Raw genomic sequence first — 18108 nt, 5'->3', positions numbered from 1 at the left:
CGGGTCCCCTGACTCTAGTTTCGCCCCCCTTAATTCTGCCCTAAACAGTGCAGCCAGGATGATCTTTTCAGAGTGCAGATCAGGTGATGTCAGTCTCCTGGTTAAACCCCTCCAGGATGCTCATTGCTCATAGGATGACATCTTCCTCTTTCATGATGATCTGCCCCGTGTTCCTGTCTAGCCCCTCCTTCCCCTATCCTCTCTGCTTCTGTCTGATTACCTTCCCGTTGAGGGCCCCAAGCTGTCAAGTTGCCCTTTGGCACCTGTCCTGTATCTCCTGCTTCAACTTACATGGCGCTTCTTCCAGGAAGTCTTCCATCCCTGCTAGTAGATGCCCCCTGCTCTGTATTTCTGTACTTCTCCATCACACTTCAGTAAATGCCTTATTTAGTTGTTTGTCTCCCCCACTGCACCATAATCTGCCTAAGAACAGAGCTCTATCTGCTTTACAAAGCCCTCAGCTCAGGACAGGTGCCCCGTAGTTGCTAAAAAGTGCTAATTAATATTTCTATTTCATATATATATATATATATATATTATTGTTACACTTCAAACCACGTGGAACACTGCTCCATGTGTACTTTTATCAACACATTAAATAAAGCAGTTGTTCAGTTGGCATGTGGAGCGTGCCTATTAGACAATTTAGTAGTTTCCCTAGTAAGTGTGGATAGAAGAGTGGATAACTTATACGAAGAGAAGGAAAATTGGGGGAGCGGACAGGAAATTGTCTGAGATGGACAGGAAACAAATGACAGAAAGTGGGAAATTGTCTGAGATGGACAGGAAACAAATGATAGAATCCAATCAAAGGAGAAAATAGCCTGTCACTTCTCAGTAAATGCCTGTACCTCCACAGCACTGGGTTCAAGTCCCGTGTCAGAGAAAGAGAGTACTGTGGCCCTCTGTATCTGTGGGTTCTGCATCAGTGGATTCGACCAACCTCGATTGAAAATATTTGGGGGGAAAAGATCCAGAAAGTTCCGAAAAGCAAAACTTTAATCTGCTGGAAACCAGTAACTATTTATTAACATTTACATTGTAGTAGGTATTATAAGTAATCTAGAAATGATTGAACGCATATAGGAGGATGTTTGTAGGTTATATGCAAATACTATGCCATTTCCTATAATGGACTTGAGCATCTTCAGATTTTGGTATCCTCCAGGGTCCTGCAGATACCAAGGGATGACTGTACTGTCAGGTAGTTGCCGTGTTCCTGGACAGTGATTTGGACATGGATATTAGCCAGACCAAACCTTAAAAAAATGTACATTGATTTATCAATTCTACTTCTAGGAATTTATCCTAAGGCAACAAAAGTCCAACAGTTTTATACACGAGTACGTTGATTGCACTATTGCTTGCATCAGAGATAGATAGAAGAAAAAACTAATGTCTAAAATAGGATTGAGTAAATAAATTACAGTATATCCCTGTAATGAAATGCTATAAAGACATTAAAGAATTATGTAAGGATATTTAAATAATACATTAAATTAATTGTAGTAATTTTAGGTTGAGAAAAGTAGCTTCCCCAAAAGTGTGGATTGCTAATAGTGTTCACTTTGTTGTGGAACCACAGATAATAATTTGGTTTTTTCCCTTTGGGTTTTCTGTGTTTTAGAATTTTTCATATGGTAGCTATACTTAGGGTTGCAGCTATAAATTAACACAATAAATGCTGCCTAAAAGAAAAAGGAAAAAAACCTAGTCCCTGATGAAAGTTGTATAAGATCAGTACTTAACTTGAGGTTCAGCTTTTTTTTTTTTTTTATTGAAGTGTAGGTGATTTACAATGTTGTGTTAATTTCTGGTGTACAGCAAAATGATCCGGTTATACATATATATACATATATATATTCTTTTCCATTATGATTTATTTCATATTCTTTTCCATTATGATTTATCACAGGTTATTGAATTTAGTTCCCTGTGCTATACAATAGGACCTTGTTGTTTATTCATTCTATATATAATAGAATGCATCTACTAATCCCAAACTACCAATCCTTCCCTCCCTCAGCCCCCTTCCCCTTGGCAACCACAAGTATGATAATCTCTGAGTCCATCCATGTTGCTGCAAATGGCATTATTTTGTTCTTTTTATGGCTGAGTAATAGTCCATTGTATATATGTACCACATCATCTTTATCCATTCATCTGTTGATGGACGTTTGAGGCCCAGTCTTAACCTGGATGGCTGAACTTAACGTGAATAACGTGATTTTTTCTCATTTCTTATTACAAAATAGAATACATTTCCGTTAGAAAATATAGCAAAGAAAATATAAAGTATCTCTAATCTTACCACCCTAAAGCATCCACTGTTAACACACATATGTGTTAAGGGTTGTGTGTAAGTGAGATATATACAAAAATAAATATATAAAATCTCTATCCAAACTGTATACATACAATTTAAAATAGGAGTTGGCAAACTTTTCTGTAAAGGGCTGGTAGTAAATATTTTAAACTTTGCATGATACATACTGTTTCTGCTGAGTATTTTTCCTTTTATTTCTGTTTGTCCTTCTCTCTCTTCCTCCCTCCCTCCTTTTCACTTTTTCAAGGCTTCAAAAATACAAAAACTCTTTTTAGCTTCCAGGCCATAAAAAAAGCAGACCAGGGGCCGGGCTGTTGTTTGCCACCCCTGATTTAAATTATATAATACATTGATTTTAATATGCTCAAGAGAAGAAGAAGAGCATGTGACGCTTTTGCAAAGTATTATATAGCAACAGTGAAATGTTACTAATATGTGATCAGAAACACAAGACCTACTGTGGGTGCTTCTGTTAGAGATAGATAGAAGGAATCTGTGAGTAGAGTTGCAGAGAATGGGTCATTGAAACCATATTAAAACTATATTAGTTTCCTTCCTTTCTTTGTCCTCGGATAAAACTTTATTGAAGAATAGTGTCAGAGAATATAAGTAATGGTTGCTATATGTCATTGAAGTTAATTTCCATCACTTAAGTCACAGGGTAGGTTGTGTGCATTCCATCTTGAGTGCTACACGGCTAATTTAGCAAAAGTACCATATAGTGAATGACACGTGATGAAGAGTTTTCTATCAGATGAATAAAATAACCTGTGAATTTCTTTTCTAGATATGCTCGGTGAAGGAACGGCATGCCAGTGAAATGAGGGACTTGCCGAGCCGATACGTTGAAATAGGTATGCCTTCTGTGGTGTAAACCTTCAGAAGAGAATCCGTGTTATGAAGGGGAGTCCTAAGGCTGTGTTCTTCAGGGCTCATCATTGGTACCTTGATGAAATAGATCAAGAAACTTCTAAGATTTGAAGTTTGGCTGTAGAGACCCTTTATTCTAACTCTATTTCTAATTTTTACACAATAATATTGTAGTTGGCTTTGAAGTTGAATAACCATGAGCTTGGGTTCCGGTTCTGTTATTTACCACCTGGACTTTGGACAAGTTTCTGCGTGCCTCAGTCATTTTCATCTATAAAATACAGAAAAGAATACCTGTCTCACAGGTTGTTGGTCAAAATTCCAAGCATGCGTGCACAGCTCATAATACAGTACTCACACTTGGTATTGTCAACGTGTGCCTTCTAAATATTTATTTCCCTCATCACTGGTCTGGCCCAAACCGCCATAGTCTTATCTGGATCGTGAGCCAGCAGCCTCCTGACTGGTTCATCTCTTTCCACTGTGAATTACTGTACTCTAGTCCCCCGCACTGCAGTCAAAATACAAATGAGTTGGTGTCACCACCCTTCAGTCCCTTCCCATTGCTCTTAGGATAAAGATGAGACTCCTTAACTTGACCGTGGGGATCTGCGTTGGCCCTCACCTGCCTTTCTAGCTTCAGCTCATAACAAGCGTCTCCTTGGTCTCTGTGCTCCAGTCACACTGGCCTTCTTCCATCTGCCCGTGCTGCTGCTTCCCATCTCTCTAGAATGCTCTTCTTGCCTCTTTTTACTTCATGGACCCCTTATCATCTTTAATCATACCTCAGCTCGTGTTGCTTTTGTGGGAAGGCCCACTGGTCCTCCCTAAGCAGGTCAAATCCCCCCATGATAGGCATGTAGCATTTCCCTTTCTAGCCCTTGTTTGAGTTGCAGTGATCGTGTGATTATTCAGTGCATTTCTGTCTCTTCCACCAGACTATAACCTCCTCGTTTTTGCTCAGTGTTTGTATCTCAGGGACCTGGCACCATACCTGGCACATAGCAGGTGCTAAATAATTTTGGTTTGAATGAATCAGTGACTCTGGAAACAACTATTCAGGAAAAGTATGCCAAGGAGGCTATGCCACTACTTTCATAACTTAGTTTTAGGACTTAGTGCCAAACTTACTCAAACAGAAAGGGTGAGAATTGACTGACTTTTGTCAGTTAAACAGAGTAAAAGCTCTTTTTGTATTATTTAGAGCTGAGTAATAGACAGTTTTGTGACGGAGAAGGTGTGCCATGTTATATGTCGGCTGAAAAGTTTATTTACCCATTTGCATGGTGGATGGGGAATATACATTTGATAGGTTGTTATAACAGGATGAAGCTGAGATAAATCATTTGCACATGACTGTACTTTTTTTTTTAATTAATCTTTATTTATTTATTTATGGCTGCATTGGATCTCCATTTCTGCACGCGGGCTTTCTCTAGTTACGGCAAGCGGGGGCTACTCTTCGTTGTGGTGCGCGGGCTTCTCATCGCGGTGGCTTCTCTTGTTGCGGAGCACGGGCTCTAGGCGCGTGGGCTTAAGTAGTTGTGGTACGTAGACTCAGTAGTTGTGGCACACGGGCTTAGTTGCTCTGCAGCACGTGGGATCTTCCTGGATCAGGGCTGGAACCCGTGTCCCCTGCATTGGCAGGCGGATTCTTAACCACTGTGCCACCAGGGAAGTCCCATGACTGTACTTTCATAAACAGAGAAAGATGTACCCACCAGGCAAATATGGTTGTAGCATTTAAATCTGGGATATTTTATACTTGAAGTCGGAAGTTGGTGGTAGGGTTTTAATAGTTTTGCTGTTCTTTTGTTTGTTTTGCCTTAGAAGGATAAATACATAAATTCATAGTTCGGATTTCTCAGGGTCTGGACAAAATAGGTAAATACAGAATATAATGATACTGAGGAACTAGATAAGACTGAGAACTAGAAGATAAAGATAATTATTTCACTATCTCTGTTTTCTGCCCCTCCCCTGCCTACCAGAATAAAACCTGAACATCTCAATGCATAGTGTCCTGAGAGATAAGTATTAGAATATTTTAAATACAGATGAGTTTTAAAAAAAAATAAAAAGGCAAGAACTCTGGGAACTTTAGGATGTAGAAATTGCCAGGAAGGCATAAAAATGCAGCAATGTCATCTTCTCTCCTTAGTTGGTGTTTATTGCTTGCCTACTAGGTACGGGCCATTGTGCTATGTGTATTACCTGCTTTAGTTCACTGTCACAGCAGCCCTTTGAAGGGCAAGTAGTAGGCTTCTTGTTCTATAGATGAAGAAAACTGAGGCTCAGGGTGGTAAACAACCTGTCCAAGGTCTTACTGCTGTGGCATTAAAATGGATAGAATCTAACCCTGCAGAGCCAGGCAGGGAGGCCAGGCAGTTTGCCAAATTCCTGTCTGATATTGATAAGGTTGTTTTACCTCCCTAAGCCAGACTTTCCTCACCTATAAAATGGAGGTGAGGGACTTCCCTGACCATCCAGTGGTTCAGACTCCGTGCTTCCATCGCAGGGGGTGTGGGTTCGATCCCGGGTCGGGGAACTAAGTTCCCACACGCCATGCAGTGTGGCCAAAAAATTTTTTTAAAATAAAAAATTTAAAAAGTAAAATGGAGATAAGACCTACTGTCTCAGATAGTTGGGAGAATTAGACATGATTCTAAGGTCTGTAACACTGTCCTTGGCACACAGTAGGTGTTCACTGAATCACAGTGGTTATTATCACCGTGCAGACTTCCATCTCAGCTCCATGGCTGCTAACAGCCGGCCCAGTGGTGGCCCTAGAGCCCTGGGATCACATTATTAAAGTGTGTTTTGTCTGTACGACAATTTCCATGAAATAGACCGTGTGTGAGTACTAACAGTATCACATTAGGGACATTTTACTAGTATGGTTAATGGTTAAGTACCATTTTTTTCCCCTCTTGAGAGCAAACCTTTAAGAATATAAACCATTGCCACAGCAGGAGGCAAAGTGGTTTAGATAAGAGTCCTTGACTAGAATAAAGGAAAAGAGAAATGTTAGGAGGTCTGGATTACAATTTGCTTTATGACAGTGTAAGCCACTGTTCTTTAGTAAATGAGGTGAAAATGACATTGAGATGAAAGAAATATCTGTGGCTGTACATTACATTTCTTAGAAGCCAGATATTTATAACTCTTCCTTATAAATCCGAATCTCAAAAACAATGCAAAAGTTATTCCTCTCCATAAGATATTCTTGTAAATGAAAGCTAATAATGATAATAAAGATGAAGCTTACTGGCCAATCTCTAATCCATGAAGACATAAGGTTACACAAGGTTTGGGGGATGTCATTTCTTCTTCCAAATTACAGTTTTAAAAGTAGGTTGTGGTCCATGCCTGCTGTACTTATTTAACTTAACTTGGGTCTCTTACTGTCACAGGACTCCCTAACTCTCTGGCACTTTTTACCAAAGTCGTCCATGTTCTTAATGGAATGGTAGTTGGGAGCTGATACTATGTTGTTGGGAAATGAAGCCAATACAGGTGTGTCATTTTGGGGGCAAGGAATTAATGATTGACTCCCTGGTCTTGATTTCATATGGAAGTCTATTTCAAAAAAAATAATAATCAAGAGAAAAGCTACATGGGAATCTACATAAAATGACAGAGAGAAGCCAGGAAGAAAGAGAAGGAGAAGAAAATAAGGGACATCTTTTTCACTTTAATTAAGCGGAGTCCGTAGTGTTAGTTTATTATATGCTGTGGCTCTATTTAGTACATTGTTCTATTTTCAGCCTCTTGATTGACTTGGAAATTGAAGGCCTTTTTGCATGGTGGAAGAGAGCTGTGAAATGAATGCCTTTCTTAGATCTAAGTATCTCTATCCACCTGTTAGCATTCTGACCCAGACACACAGGTTCCAGCAGTGGGACAATTCTCCCGTGCATGTGAACGACGAGGCTCGCCTCCGTGTCTTAACTCTCAGTGGAAATCAGGGCAGTTCAAGGTGTCCATAAGGATCTAGCTCTGTATGGTTTTCTGTTCTGTTAGACTTCAGTTTGATTCTCTCTAATCTATTAATTCTTCTGTTCTGCATTGAATTTTTTCCCCAACATTTTTTAATGAAAATTATTAAACATACAAAAAAACTAAAGAATTTTACTGGATCTATTTACTCGCTTCCTTGATTCCACAGTTAAGATTTTATTATACTTGTTTTATTACGCGTCTGTTCCTCTATCCATTTGCCACTCAGTGCTGGAGACTCAAATACTTGTTGGAAGTGGAGTTAATAAATTTTTTCTACCATAAGTAGCGGCAAGAAATCGGAAGCACCTGAAGTAAGAAATATATCTTGTTCATTTTATAACAGCCACATGCTTAAATACATTACACACAGAATTTTGTTTAATCTTCACAATGGTCCCAGTGGGTAGGGCTGCTATCCCATTTTATAGGTGAAGAGGCTGAGGTTTAGAGGGACCAAGTAACCTGCTCCAGATGCGGACATTCGGAAGCAAAGAAGGCAGCATTTGAGCACAGATAAACCTAGTTTCGAAGCTGTTTCTCCTCACTGCTGTGCCATGCGTTCGTCCATGCGTGCCCTCCGCCTAGCCCCAAGCCCTCATGTGCAGCCAAAGTAACTGATGAGAAGAAAAGCAGCTTGCCGCAGGCACTCAGATACCAACCATGGGGCAGAAATTCTCCAAAGACCTTTTAAATATGCAGTGAGGATGTCTGCTCCCCTGTTCTACAAACAGCCAGATGAAATGGACATGCAGTAGATTTGTTTTTGTATTTTGGTTCAAGTGAAGTATCTCGTTTAGAAAAATAGAAATTTTGTTTCCCCTTGTATTCTGGGACTGACAGCTCTTCATCTTTTCTCCTCCAAATGCTTAGGGAATCTCTAGAACCTAGTTGCCTTGGATGGCTATCAAAACTGTCTGTAAGGAAAGGAAGTCAAATCCAGATGGTGATGTGATTCTTTCAGCCCTCTTGTGTGCCCTTTCTTATTGTCTGGCTTAAATTTAGTTGATGCATCGAGGTAGTTTTGGATTTTTTTGGGGGGGGGGGTGGGTGGTTAGGTCTCTGAATGTGTGTATGTGTTTATTTTTAAATTTTATTTTATTGTAAGGACAGTTCACATGAGATCTACCCTCTTAACAAAATTTTAAGTGTATGTACAGTACACTTCGTGCCCATTGATGAGCAACTTTCTTTTTCCCCCTCCCCCACAGCCTTTACTCTTTGATTCTATGAATTTGACTATTTTAGGTTCAATGTTTGTCTTTCTGTGTCTGGCTCATTTCACTGAGCATAACGGCCTCAATGTTAATCCAGATCGTTGCATGTTGCAGAATTTTTTTGTGAGGCCAAATAGTATTCCATTTTACATATATAATACATACCACATTTTCTTTATCCATTACTGTGTCGGTGGCCATTTAGGTAATTTCTGTATCTTGGCTGTTGTGAATAGTGCTGCAATGAACATGGGAGTGCTAGTGTCTCTTCAAGATCCTGATTTCAGTTCTTTTGGATAAATACCCAGAAGGGAGTTGCTGGATCATATGGTGGTTCTATCTGAATGTTTTTTTTTTTTGAGGAAACTCCATCCTCTTTTGCACGGTGGCTGCACATTTGCATTTCAACCAGCAGTGCATAGGGTTCCAACTTCTCCACATCTTCACCAACACTTGTCAGCTTGTCTTTTTTTTTTTCTTTAATAGCCTATTTACAGCTTAAAGTATAACTATTTCGTTTTGAACCTTTTGACCCAGAGGTCTTTGACCATCCCCTTGAGTGTGGTCTAAGCAGTGTGCGGTCAGCTTCTCACAGAGTCACTCTTTATCAGTGCTGCTTCGTGAGTGCTGAAGTTGAGTATCTGAGATAATCACATCCGCTTAGCTTTGTCACAGTGTATGCTGAATATCGGTTAGAAGATATAGAATTAAATTGCAGGCTAAACTCATCTTATATAGCTCTGATTTACGTGTAATATTGGCTCCTGATTTGAATGTTTGTGTTATTTTGTCCATTGGCTGTTCTTTTCTGTTTCACTGCCATATATTAGGTCTTCTCCTTAACTTGCTGACATAAAGCATTGTGAAGTCACTTTTACTTCAATGCATCTGCTTCATAGCAGTCCCAAGGATGTTAAAATGTGAGTTCCAAATGTATTTTCTTAGCTCAGTGGTCATGCTGACAGAGTGTCCAAATTTCTCAAAGTTTATAGACATTATATCTAGTTGATTAAGAAATACTAATATCTGGTTATTAAAGGGTCAGATTCTCTTGGGAATACGGCACTATCATAAACGGACCTCAGTGCTTTTTCATATGTGAATATAAACCAAGGGAAGATAATTGTTCTTATTTATAAATTGCTTGACAAACTTTGTTTGCTTCTTCAAGAATCATAGAAACTAAAATCTATAGGGTATTATTTATTTAGCTCCAGTGAAGATACCAAATCCTTCTGGGTCACATTTAGCCAACGGGCATTTTGCAACCAACAAAGGGAAAACAAGGGCCCCAAATAAAAAAGCAACACAAGTTCTATGTACTGCAGTGCATGGGAAACTCAAGGGAAGGGCAGGGCACCCTGGCTGCATGCAGAACTGGCAGAAAGTAGTCAAGCCCTTCACTTCTTCTGTTCCTGCCAAGGTAGCGCCATTTTGCCCTTAGCACCTCTGTGTTCTGATTTATGTTTTCTACTGTGACATATCTAGGAAGAGTAAGCTTTCAAATTCTCCTTTTGCTGGGCTTCTACTTAAGGGACCTTAGTCAAGTTATTTAACATCACTGAGCTTCAAGGCCCTTTTAAATTCTATATACGGTATCATAGTGGAGAAAGATGATGTATGTAAAATATTTAACATCCTGCTTGTCAGTATAGTAATGTTCATTAAATAGAAGCTATTATTAATATTACTATTCTATTTCGTGAGAGAGAAAAACAGTGGTTTCTTTTAACAATCAGGAGACGAAAACATTGTGTTGCATAAAGTCAATTGAAAGAGAATGGGGGAAAGATATAAATAAGGATTTACTGAATTATTCTGAAGAGGTTAATACATTTCATTGATACTTTCATAGGTACAAGTAATAATGAAGAGTATGGAGTTAAATATCATCTCTTACAGGTCTGAATACAATGATATTAAGTGAGATAACCTAGTTATGAATTATTTGGAGATGGTCTTTTTATACAGAGCCAAATAAAATCTTGACTTTTATTCCTTACAATTTAATATACATTAGTGTTTTTTAAATCTATTTTAATGATGTTTTTTTCATGAAAATTTTTTTTATTTTTTATTTTTTATTTATTTATTTTTTGCGTTTACGCAGGCCTCTCACTGTTGTGGCCTCTCCCATTGCGGAGCACAGGCTCCGGACGCGCAGGCTCAGCGGCCATGGCTCACGGGCCCAGCCGCTCGGCGGCATGTGGGATCTTCCCGGACCGGGGCACGAACCCGTGTCGCCTGCATCGGCAGGCGGACTCTCAACCACCGTGCCACCAGGGAAGCCCACCCATGAAAATTTTTTGAATGAACATTTTGTGAAATATTCCTCTCTCATGTATAACCAGCCTTCCCGCCCTTAACAGGCACATCTAGTCATGCTTATTGCCACTGTTTCCACCCCCATCTCCACCCCTCTGGGAATAAATTTTCCTGCTTTGTATTCTTTGTTGCTTTACACCTGTTTCCATTCTTGCATAGCACATGGTATTTTAATTATTTCTTTAGCTTCTAGACTCACGCTCTCTTTTAAGTCAGAGGCAAACTCTTCGTCTTCTTGATGCTTCTGGAAGAGTGTCTTCTGCCTAACTGGTGCTCAGTAATTCTTTATTAAGTTGTTGATAACTCTCAGAGATGTAAGACCCAAGGTACAAGAAAGCTCTGTCTTATTCACTTTTATTTCAATCACATGCCAATCACTCAGAAACTTAGACCATGTATGCTGTTGATGGCCCAACAATATTTATGCATTTGTGACTGAATCCCAGCCCTGGGTTATATCAAGTTGGTGTCTAACCCTGATATGTTAACATTTTGTGCTTGGAGGATTCTGAGAAGATGGTGGTAGCGGCCACATAACTGTTCCATCCTCCTGAGTCCTCAGGAACAACTAGATCACGCAACCAAAAATCCATAGACAACACTTACAGCAAGGTAGCCCTAGGAACCCCAAGATACGCGCAAACGGCAAAATCCACCAATAGCCATGGGACCCGCTATGGTTCCAGTGTCTGTATGAGAGAAAGCAGAGGGAGCAAGGGGGCTTCTAATGCATTTGAGATCAGGAGATCTCCCAGACAATCAGCAGGTGTTTTCTGGAAGACACCCAGGCTGCTCTGAGAGGGGTGGGTGCAGGGCTGCAGTTAGGGTGAGGGGCTCGGGCAGCCCAGCAGCCCCTGGGAACTTTTACAGTTGAGTGGCCAGTGTTTCCTGCCAGGGCCGGGCTCACGCAGGAGACTAAATCCTGAGCAGTGTGGGCATGATAGAAACAAAGAGAAGGTCCAGATAAAAGTGGGGAGGGGACAGAGCCAGGAAATCTCAGAAAGCAAGGGACCAGATTTTTAAAACTATGTGAAAACTATGAATGAGGGAACTCTTGGAGGTTAGAAGTTATCTCAGTTCCTCCCTCCTCCCAAGAGATCAGTGGCTGATTTCACCTAGAAACAAGTGCAGAAAAGTACCGAGGTCAAATCCCATACTAAGGTCTAAGAAAAAGTGAATAAGGAGCAGAATAACATCCTTGGCAATGAAAGCACACCAGACAGAAACACCCACAAAATAGATCATGACTGTAATTTACTGTTTCAGAACAAGCTCCAAGGTAGTTTAAAGAAGGGATGGGGGCTTCCCTGGTGGTGCAGTGGTTAAGAATCCGCCTGCCAATGCAGGGGACACAGGTTCAATCCCTGGTCTGGGAAGATCCCACATGCCACGGAGCAACTAAGCCCGTGCACCGCAACTACTGAGCCTGCATGCTAGAGCCCGCTAGCCACAACTACTGAGCCTATGCGCCACAACTACTGAAGCCCATGCGCCTAGATCCTGTGCTTCACAACAAGAGAAGCCACCGCAATGAGAAGCCTGCACATCGCAATGAAGAGTAGCCCCTGCTCACCGCAACTAGAGAAAGCTCGCGTGCAGCAATGAAGACCCAATGCAGCCAAAAATAAATTTAAAAAAAAGAGAAATGATGGAAGGCATGAAAGAACAACAAAAATCAGAACTAAAAAAATTTCAACTGAGGTGACAGAACTCAGGAAATATTTATAAATAAAAGATTATTTCAGAAATGAAGGTTAAACTGGAAGGAACACAGGAGCAAATAGACACAAAGACAATACTGAAAGAAGAGAAATAGAAGACGAAAAAATTTTCATCACAAATAAGGGGAAAAAAAGGTTTATGATTAAATGATAAATACTGAGACAGGCAAAGATAATTCAGCCTACAAATAAGAGTCATGGAAAACAAAACAAGGGAATGGAATAAATACCAAAAACAGTAATTCAAGAAAAATTTCCCGAAACTACAGATGCACAAAACTAGAAACTAGAGATTAAAATAGTACAGTTGTGTATCTGAAAATTATGACCCACGATGAACATCTTCAAGATACTTGAGTAAAATTACTGGACTTTAAAGACAAAAAACACTGGGGAGCATCTGGACCTGCACTGTCCAATATGGTAACCACTTGCCACTTATAGCTGTTAAGTGCTTGAAATATGGCAGGTGTAGGCTGAGATGTGCTGCATCTAGGATTCCAAAGACTTAGTATGAAAATAAAAAGTAAATTATCTCATTAATAATCCTTTATGTTGTTAAATGTTGCAATGACCATATTTTAGACGTGTTGCATTAAATAAAATACTTTTAAATTTCACCTCTTTTTACTCTTTAATATGGCTACTAGAAAATTTTAAAGTTATGTTTTTGGCTTGTGTTAATATTCTGTTGGACAGCACTGATGAAGAACTCAAGCCTCTCTTCTAGATCAGAGCTTTGTACACAATTGTCCTCTTTCTGGATCCAAGGAACTTCCTTGAATAAAATTTTTATGTGAATAGTCCCTCTGAAACTTTCTTCCTCTTTTTCTCTTATTCTGCATAGAATCTCTTTCTTTTTTCCTTGAATTATTTCTTCTAGCACGTCTAGGAATGCTTCATTCTCCTAAATAAACCAGAGCACTGCAGGCCTTTCATCCCCATCAGGATGAAGGCTGTGTTGCAGCTGTAATGTGCATCTTTGCTTACCTCCATCACAATCCCAGGGACCCCAGAGCACTTCCTGCAGGGCCCCAGAGCCATTGACTCACTTTCAGAACTCTTTGACCTGAAGAATAGCTACTGCCTGCTGTGGCTCCCTCTAGGAATTCTGCATTTTTCTCTCCTCCCCGCCCCCTGCCGCCCCCCAGCTTTGGCTTTCTATTTTGTTTTAGTGCTTTCCAACACAATTTGTCTTTTTCTTTATGACTTATCTTTTCCAGATAATGGAAAGATGAGCTTCCATGGTATGAGACCTATAAAACACCTGTATTCAAACTGGTTTTCCTTTGGAAAAATTTTTTCATTAGTTATTAAAAATCATTGTCATGTGGAAAAAATAGAATTTTAGAGAAAATAAACTGAAACTTTGATTGTTCCACTAAAATTTTGTAGAAAGGCAGTAATTACTTGAAGATATTTTATAAAGCCAGTCCATAAAATTTTACATAATTTACGTATGTTCCAGAAGAATAAATACTACCGTTCAGCGTTTCTTTCTCTAAATCTGTTCATTATTATCTGTTCATTAAGAATAGTCCTTATACTTTCCTGTTCATTCTTTTATTTTATTTATTTTTAACATCTTTATTGGAGTATAATTGCTTTACAATGGTGTGTTACTTTCTGCTCTATGACAAAGTGAATCAGCTATACACATAGACACGTTCCCATATCTCTTCCCTCTTGCGTCTCCCACCCTCCCTATCCCAACCCTCTAGGTGGTCACAAAGCACCCAGCTGATCTCCCTGTGCTCTGCGACTGCTTCCCACTAGCTATCTATTTTACATTTGGTAGTGTATATATGTCCAGGCCACTCCCTCACTTTGTCACAGCTTACCCTTCCCCCTTCCCATATACTCAAGTCCATTCTCTAGTTGGTCTGTGTCTTTATTCCCGTCTTACCCCTAGGATCTTCATGACATTTTTTTTTCTTACATTCCATATACATGTGTTAGCATACGCTATTTGTTTTTCTCTTTCTGACTGACTTCACTCTGTATGACAGACTCTAGGTCCATCCACCTCACTACAAATAACTCAATTTCGTTTCTTTTCATGGCTGAGTAATATTTCATTGTATATATGTGCCACATCTTCTTTATCCATTCATCTGATGATGGACACTTAGGTTGCTTCCATCTCCTGGCTATTGTAAATAGAGCTGCAATGAACATTTTGGTGCATGACTCTTTTTGAATTATGGTTTTCTCAGGGTATATGCCCATTAGTGGGATTGCTCGGTCGTAAGGTAGTTCTATTTGTAGTTTTTTAAGGAACCTCCATACTGTTCTCCATAGTGGCTGTACATTTCCACCAGCAGTGCAAGAGTGTTCCCTTTTCTCCACACCCTCTCCAGCATTTATTGTTTCTAGATTTTTTGATGATGGCCATTCTGACCGGTGTGAGATGATATCTCATTGTAATTTTGATTTGCATTTCTCCAGTGATTAATGATATTGAGCATTCTTTCATGTGTTTGTTGGTAGTCTGTATATCTTCTTTGGAGAAAAGTCTATTTAGGTCTTCTGCCCATTTTTGGATTGGGTTGTTTGTTTTTTTGTTATTGAGCTGCATGAGCTGCTTGTAAATTTTGGAGATTAATCCTTTGTCAGTTGCTTCATTTGCAAATACTTTCTCCCATTCTGAGGGTTGTCTTTTGGTCTTGTTTATGGTTTCCTTTGCTGTGCAAAAGCTTTGAAGTTTCATTAGGTCCTCTTTGTTTATTTTTGTTTTTATTTCCATTTCTCTAGGAGGTGGGTCAAAAAGGATCTTGCTGTCATTTATGTCATAGAGTGTTCTGCCTATGTTTTCCTCTAAGAGTTTGATAGTTTCTGGCCTTACATTTAGGTCTTTCATCCATATTCAGCTCATTTTTGTGTATGGTGTTAGGGAGTGTTCTAATCTCATACTTTTACATGTATCTGTCCAGTTTTCCCAGCACCGCTTATTGAAGAGGCTGTCTTTTCTCCACTGTATATTCTTGCCTCTTTTATCAAAAATAAGGTGACCATATGTGCGTGGGTTTATCTCTGGGCTTTCTATCCTGTTCCATTGATCTATCTTTCTGTTTTTGTGCCAGTACTATACTGTCTTCATTACTGTAGCTTTGTAGTATAGTCTTAAGTCAGGGAGCCTGATTCCTCCAGCTCCATTTTTCGTTCTCAAGATTGCTTTGGCTATTCGGGGTCTTTTGTGTTTCCATACAAATTGTGAAATTTTTTGTTCTAGTTCTGTGAAAAATGCCAGTGGTAGTTTGATGGGATTGCATTGAATCTGTAGATTGCTTTGGGTAGTAGAGTCATTTTCACAATGTTGATTCTTCTAATCCAAGAACATGGTATATCTCTCCATCTATTTGTATCATCTTTAATTTCTTTCATCAGTGTCTTGAAATTTTCTGCATACAGGTCTTTTGTCTCCTTAGGTCAGTTTATTTCTAGATATTTTATTCTTTTTGTTGCAGTGGTAAATGGGAGTGTTTTCTTAATTTCACTTTCAGATTTTCATCATTAGTGTATAGGAATGCCAGAGATTTCTGTGCATTAATTTTGTATCCTTCAACTTTACCAAATTCATTGATTAGCTCTAGTAGTTTTCTGGTAGCATCTTTGGGATTCTCTATGTATAGTGTCATGTCATCTGCAAACAGTGACAGCTTTACTTCCTCTTTTCCTTTTTGGATTCCTTAAATTTCTTTTTCTTCTCTTATTGCTGTGGCTAAAACTTCCAAAACTATGTTGAATAATAGTGGTGAGAGTGGGCAACCTTGTCTTGTTCCTGATCTTAGTGGAAATGGTTTCAGTTTTTCACCCTTGAGGACGATGTTGGCTGTGGGTTTGTCATATCAATGACAGGAGAGGATCTATAAAAAATACAAACACATGGAGGCTAAACAATACACTACTTAATAACGAAGTGATCACTGAAGAAATCAAAGAGGAAATCAAAAAATACCTAGAAACAAATGACAATGGAGACACAATGACCCAAAATCTATGGGATGCAGCAAAAGCAGTTCTAAGAGGGAAGTTTATAGCAATACAGTCCTACCTTAAGAAACAGGAAACATCTCGAATAAACAACCTAACCTTGCACCTGAAGCAATTAGAGAAAGAAGAACAAAAGAACCCCAAAGTTAGCAGAAGGAAAGAAATCATAAAGATCAGATCAGAAATACATGAAAAAGAAATGAAGGAAACGATAGCAAAGATCAACAAAACTAAAAGTTGGTTCTTTGAGAAGATAAAGAAAATTGATAAACCATTAGCCAGACTCATCAGGGATAAGACTCAAATCAATAGAATTAGAAATGAAAAAGGAGAAGTAACAACTGACACTGCAGAAATACAAAAGATCATGAGAGATTACTACAGGCAACTCTATGCCAATAAAATGGACAACCTGGAAGAAATGGACAATTTCTTAGAAATGCACAACCTGCCAAGACTGAACCAGGAAGAAATAGAAAATATGAACAGACCAATCACAAGCACTGAAATTGAAACTGTGATTAAAAATCTTCCAACAAACAAAAGCCCAGGACCAGATGGCTTCACAGGCGAATTCTTTCAAACATTTAGAGAAGAGCTAACACCTATCCTTCTCAAACTCTTCCAAAATATAGCAGAGGGAGGAACACTCCCAAACTCATTCTACGAGGCCACCATCATCCTGATACCAAAGCCAGACAAAGATGTCACAAAGAAAGAAAATTACAGGCCAATATCACTGATGAACATAGATGCAAAAATCCTCAACAAAATACTAGCAAACAGAATCCAACAGCACATTAAACGGATCATACACCATGATCAATTGGGGTTTATTCCAGGAATGCAAGGATTCTTCAATATACGCAAATCAATCAACATGATACACCATATTAACAAATTGAAGGAGAAAAACCATATGATCATCTCAATAGATGCAGAGAAAGCTTTCGACAAAATTCAGCACCAATTTATGTTAAAAACCCTGCAGAAAGTAGGCATAGAGGGAACTTTCCTCAACATTCCTGTTCATTCTGACACCACTGTCTCCAACCAGCCCTTCATGGATTCAGCCTTAATATAAAGAATACACTCAATCATGATAGATCTTAAAACAATCCTGTTTTGTTGCATTAGTAAGTAGTAATGGAAAAACAGAGCCCTGAAATGTCATTCATTCTGAAATGTCTTTTTTTTTTTTTTTTAATGCAGAGTAGATGTAGACATTTTCCTAAACTAGGACCTCATACCAGGAAATGTGTCCTCTTTTTTACATGATATCATTACTATTGGGTATTAATGGAGGTGAATTTCTAAGTGGTAGAATATTCAATGGTAAGAAAAGCAGCCATTATTTTAGAACTCTTAATTAGTGACTCAAAGGGTGCAACTATAATTGCAATTTTGTTTTCCATAAGAAGATTTCCGTTGATATGAAATCATTTTAATAAAATGAGAAGAATTATTTAATTGCAGCTGTATCTGAATGGTGATAACTTGCTTAACTGTGTCTCTGGAAATCTTGAAAGCACTATTTTTATATAATACCACATCTTTTCTTCGTTTGTAATTTAGTCAGTTCATGTCATTTCTACCTAAATTATTACCTATTTTCAATTAGTAAAGTGGTAGGATTTAGTATTTAACAAATAAGCAT

At 38.9% G+C, this 18108-nt stretch overlaps 1 protein-coding gene across 3 annotated transcripts in view; it reads left to right on the top strand.

Moving 5' to 3' along the window:
- Positions 1-18108, top strand: part of VPS41 (VPS41 subunit of HOPS complex) — a 187343-nt gene that overhangs the window by 118498 nt on the left and 50737 nt on the right. For all 3 annotated transcript variants that reach the window (XR_003436563.1, XM_027123964.1, XM_027123963.1), the window contains one exon: positions 3114-3180. Coding sequence is in view for 2 of the 3 variants with exons in the window: in XM_027123964.1 (XP_026979765.1) it covers positions 3114-3180 (67 nt within the window). In the remaining variant the exon portion in view is untranslated. The remainder of the gene's footprint in view (positions 1-3113; positions 3181-18108) is intronic.

Source organism: Aethalodelphis obliquidens, unplaced genomic scaffold (genome assembly GCF_003676395.1).
Source record: "Aethalodelphis obliquidens isolate GAN/ISIS:26980383/991018 unplaced genomic scaffold, ASM367639v1 scaffold27, whole genome shotgun sequence".
Taxonomy (NCBI): Eukaryota; Metazoa; Chordata; class Mammalia; order Artiodactyla; family Delphinidae; genus Aethalodelphis; species Aethalodelphis obliquidens.
The sequence above is the reverse complement of the archived record's forward strand: the minus strand, read 5'-3'. Positions and strand labels throughout refer to the sequence as shown.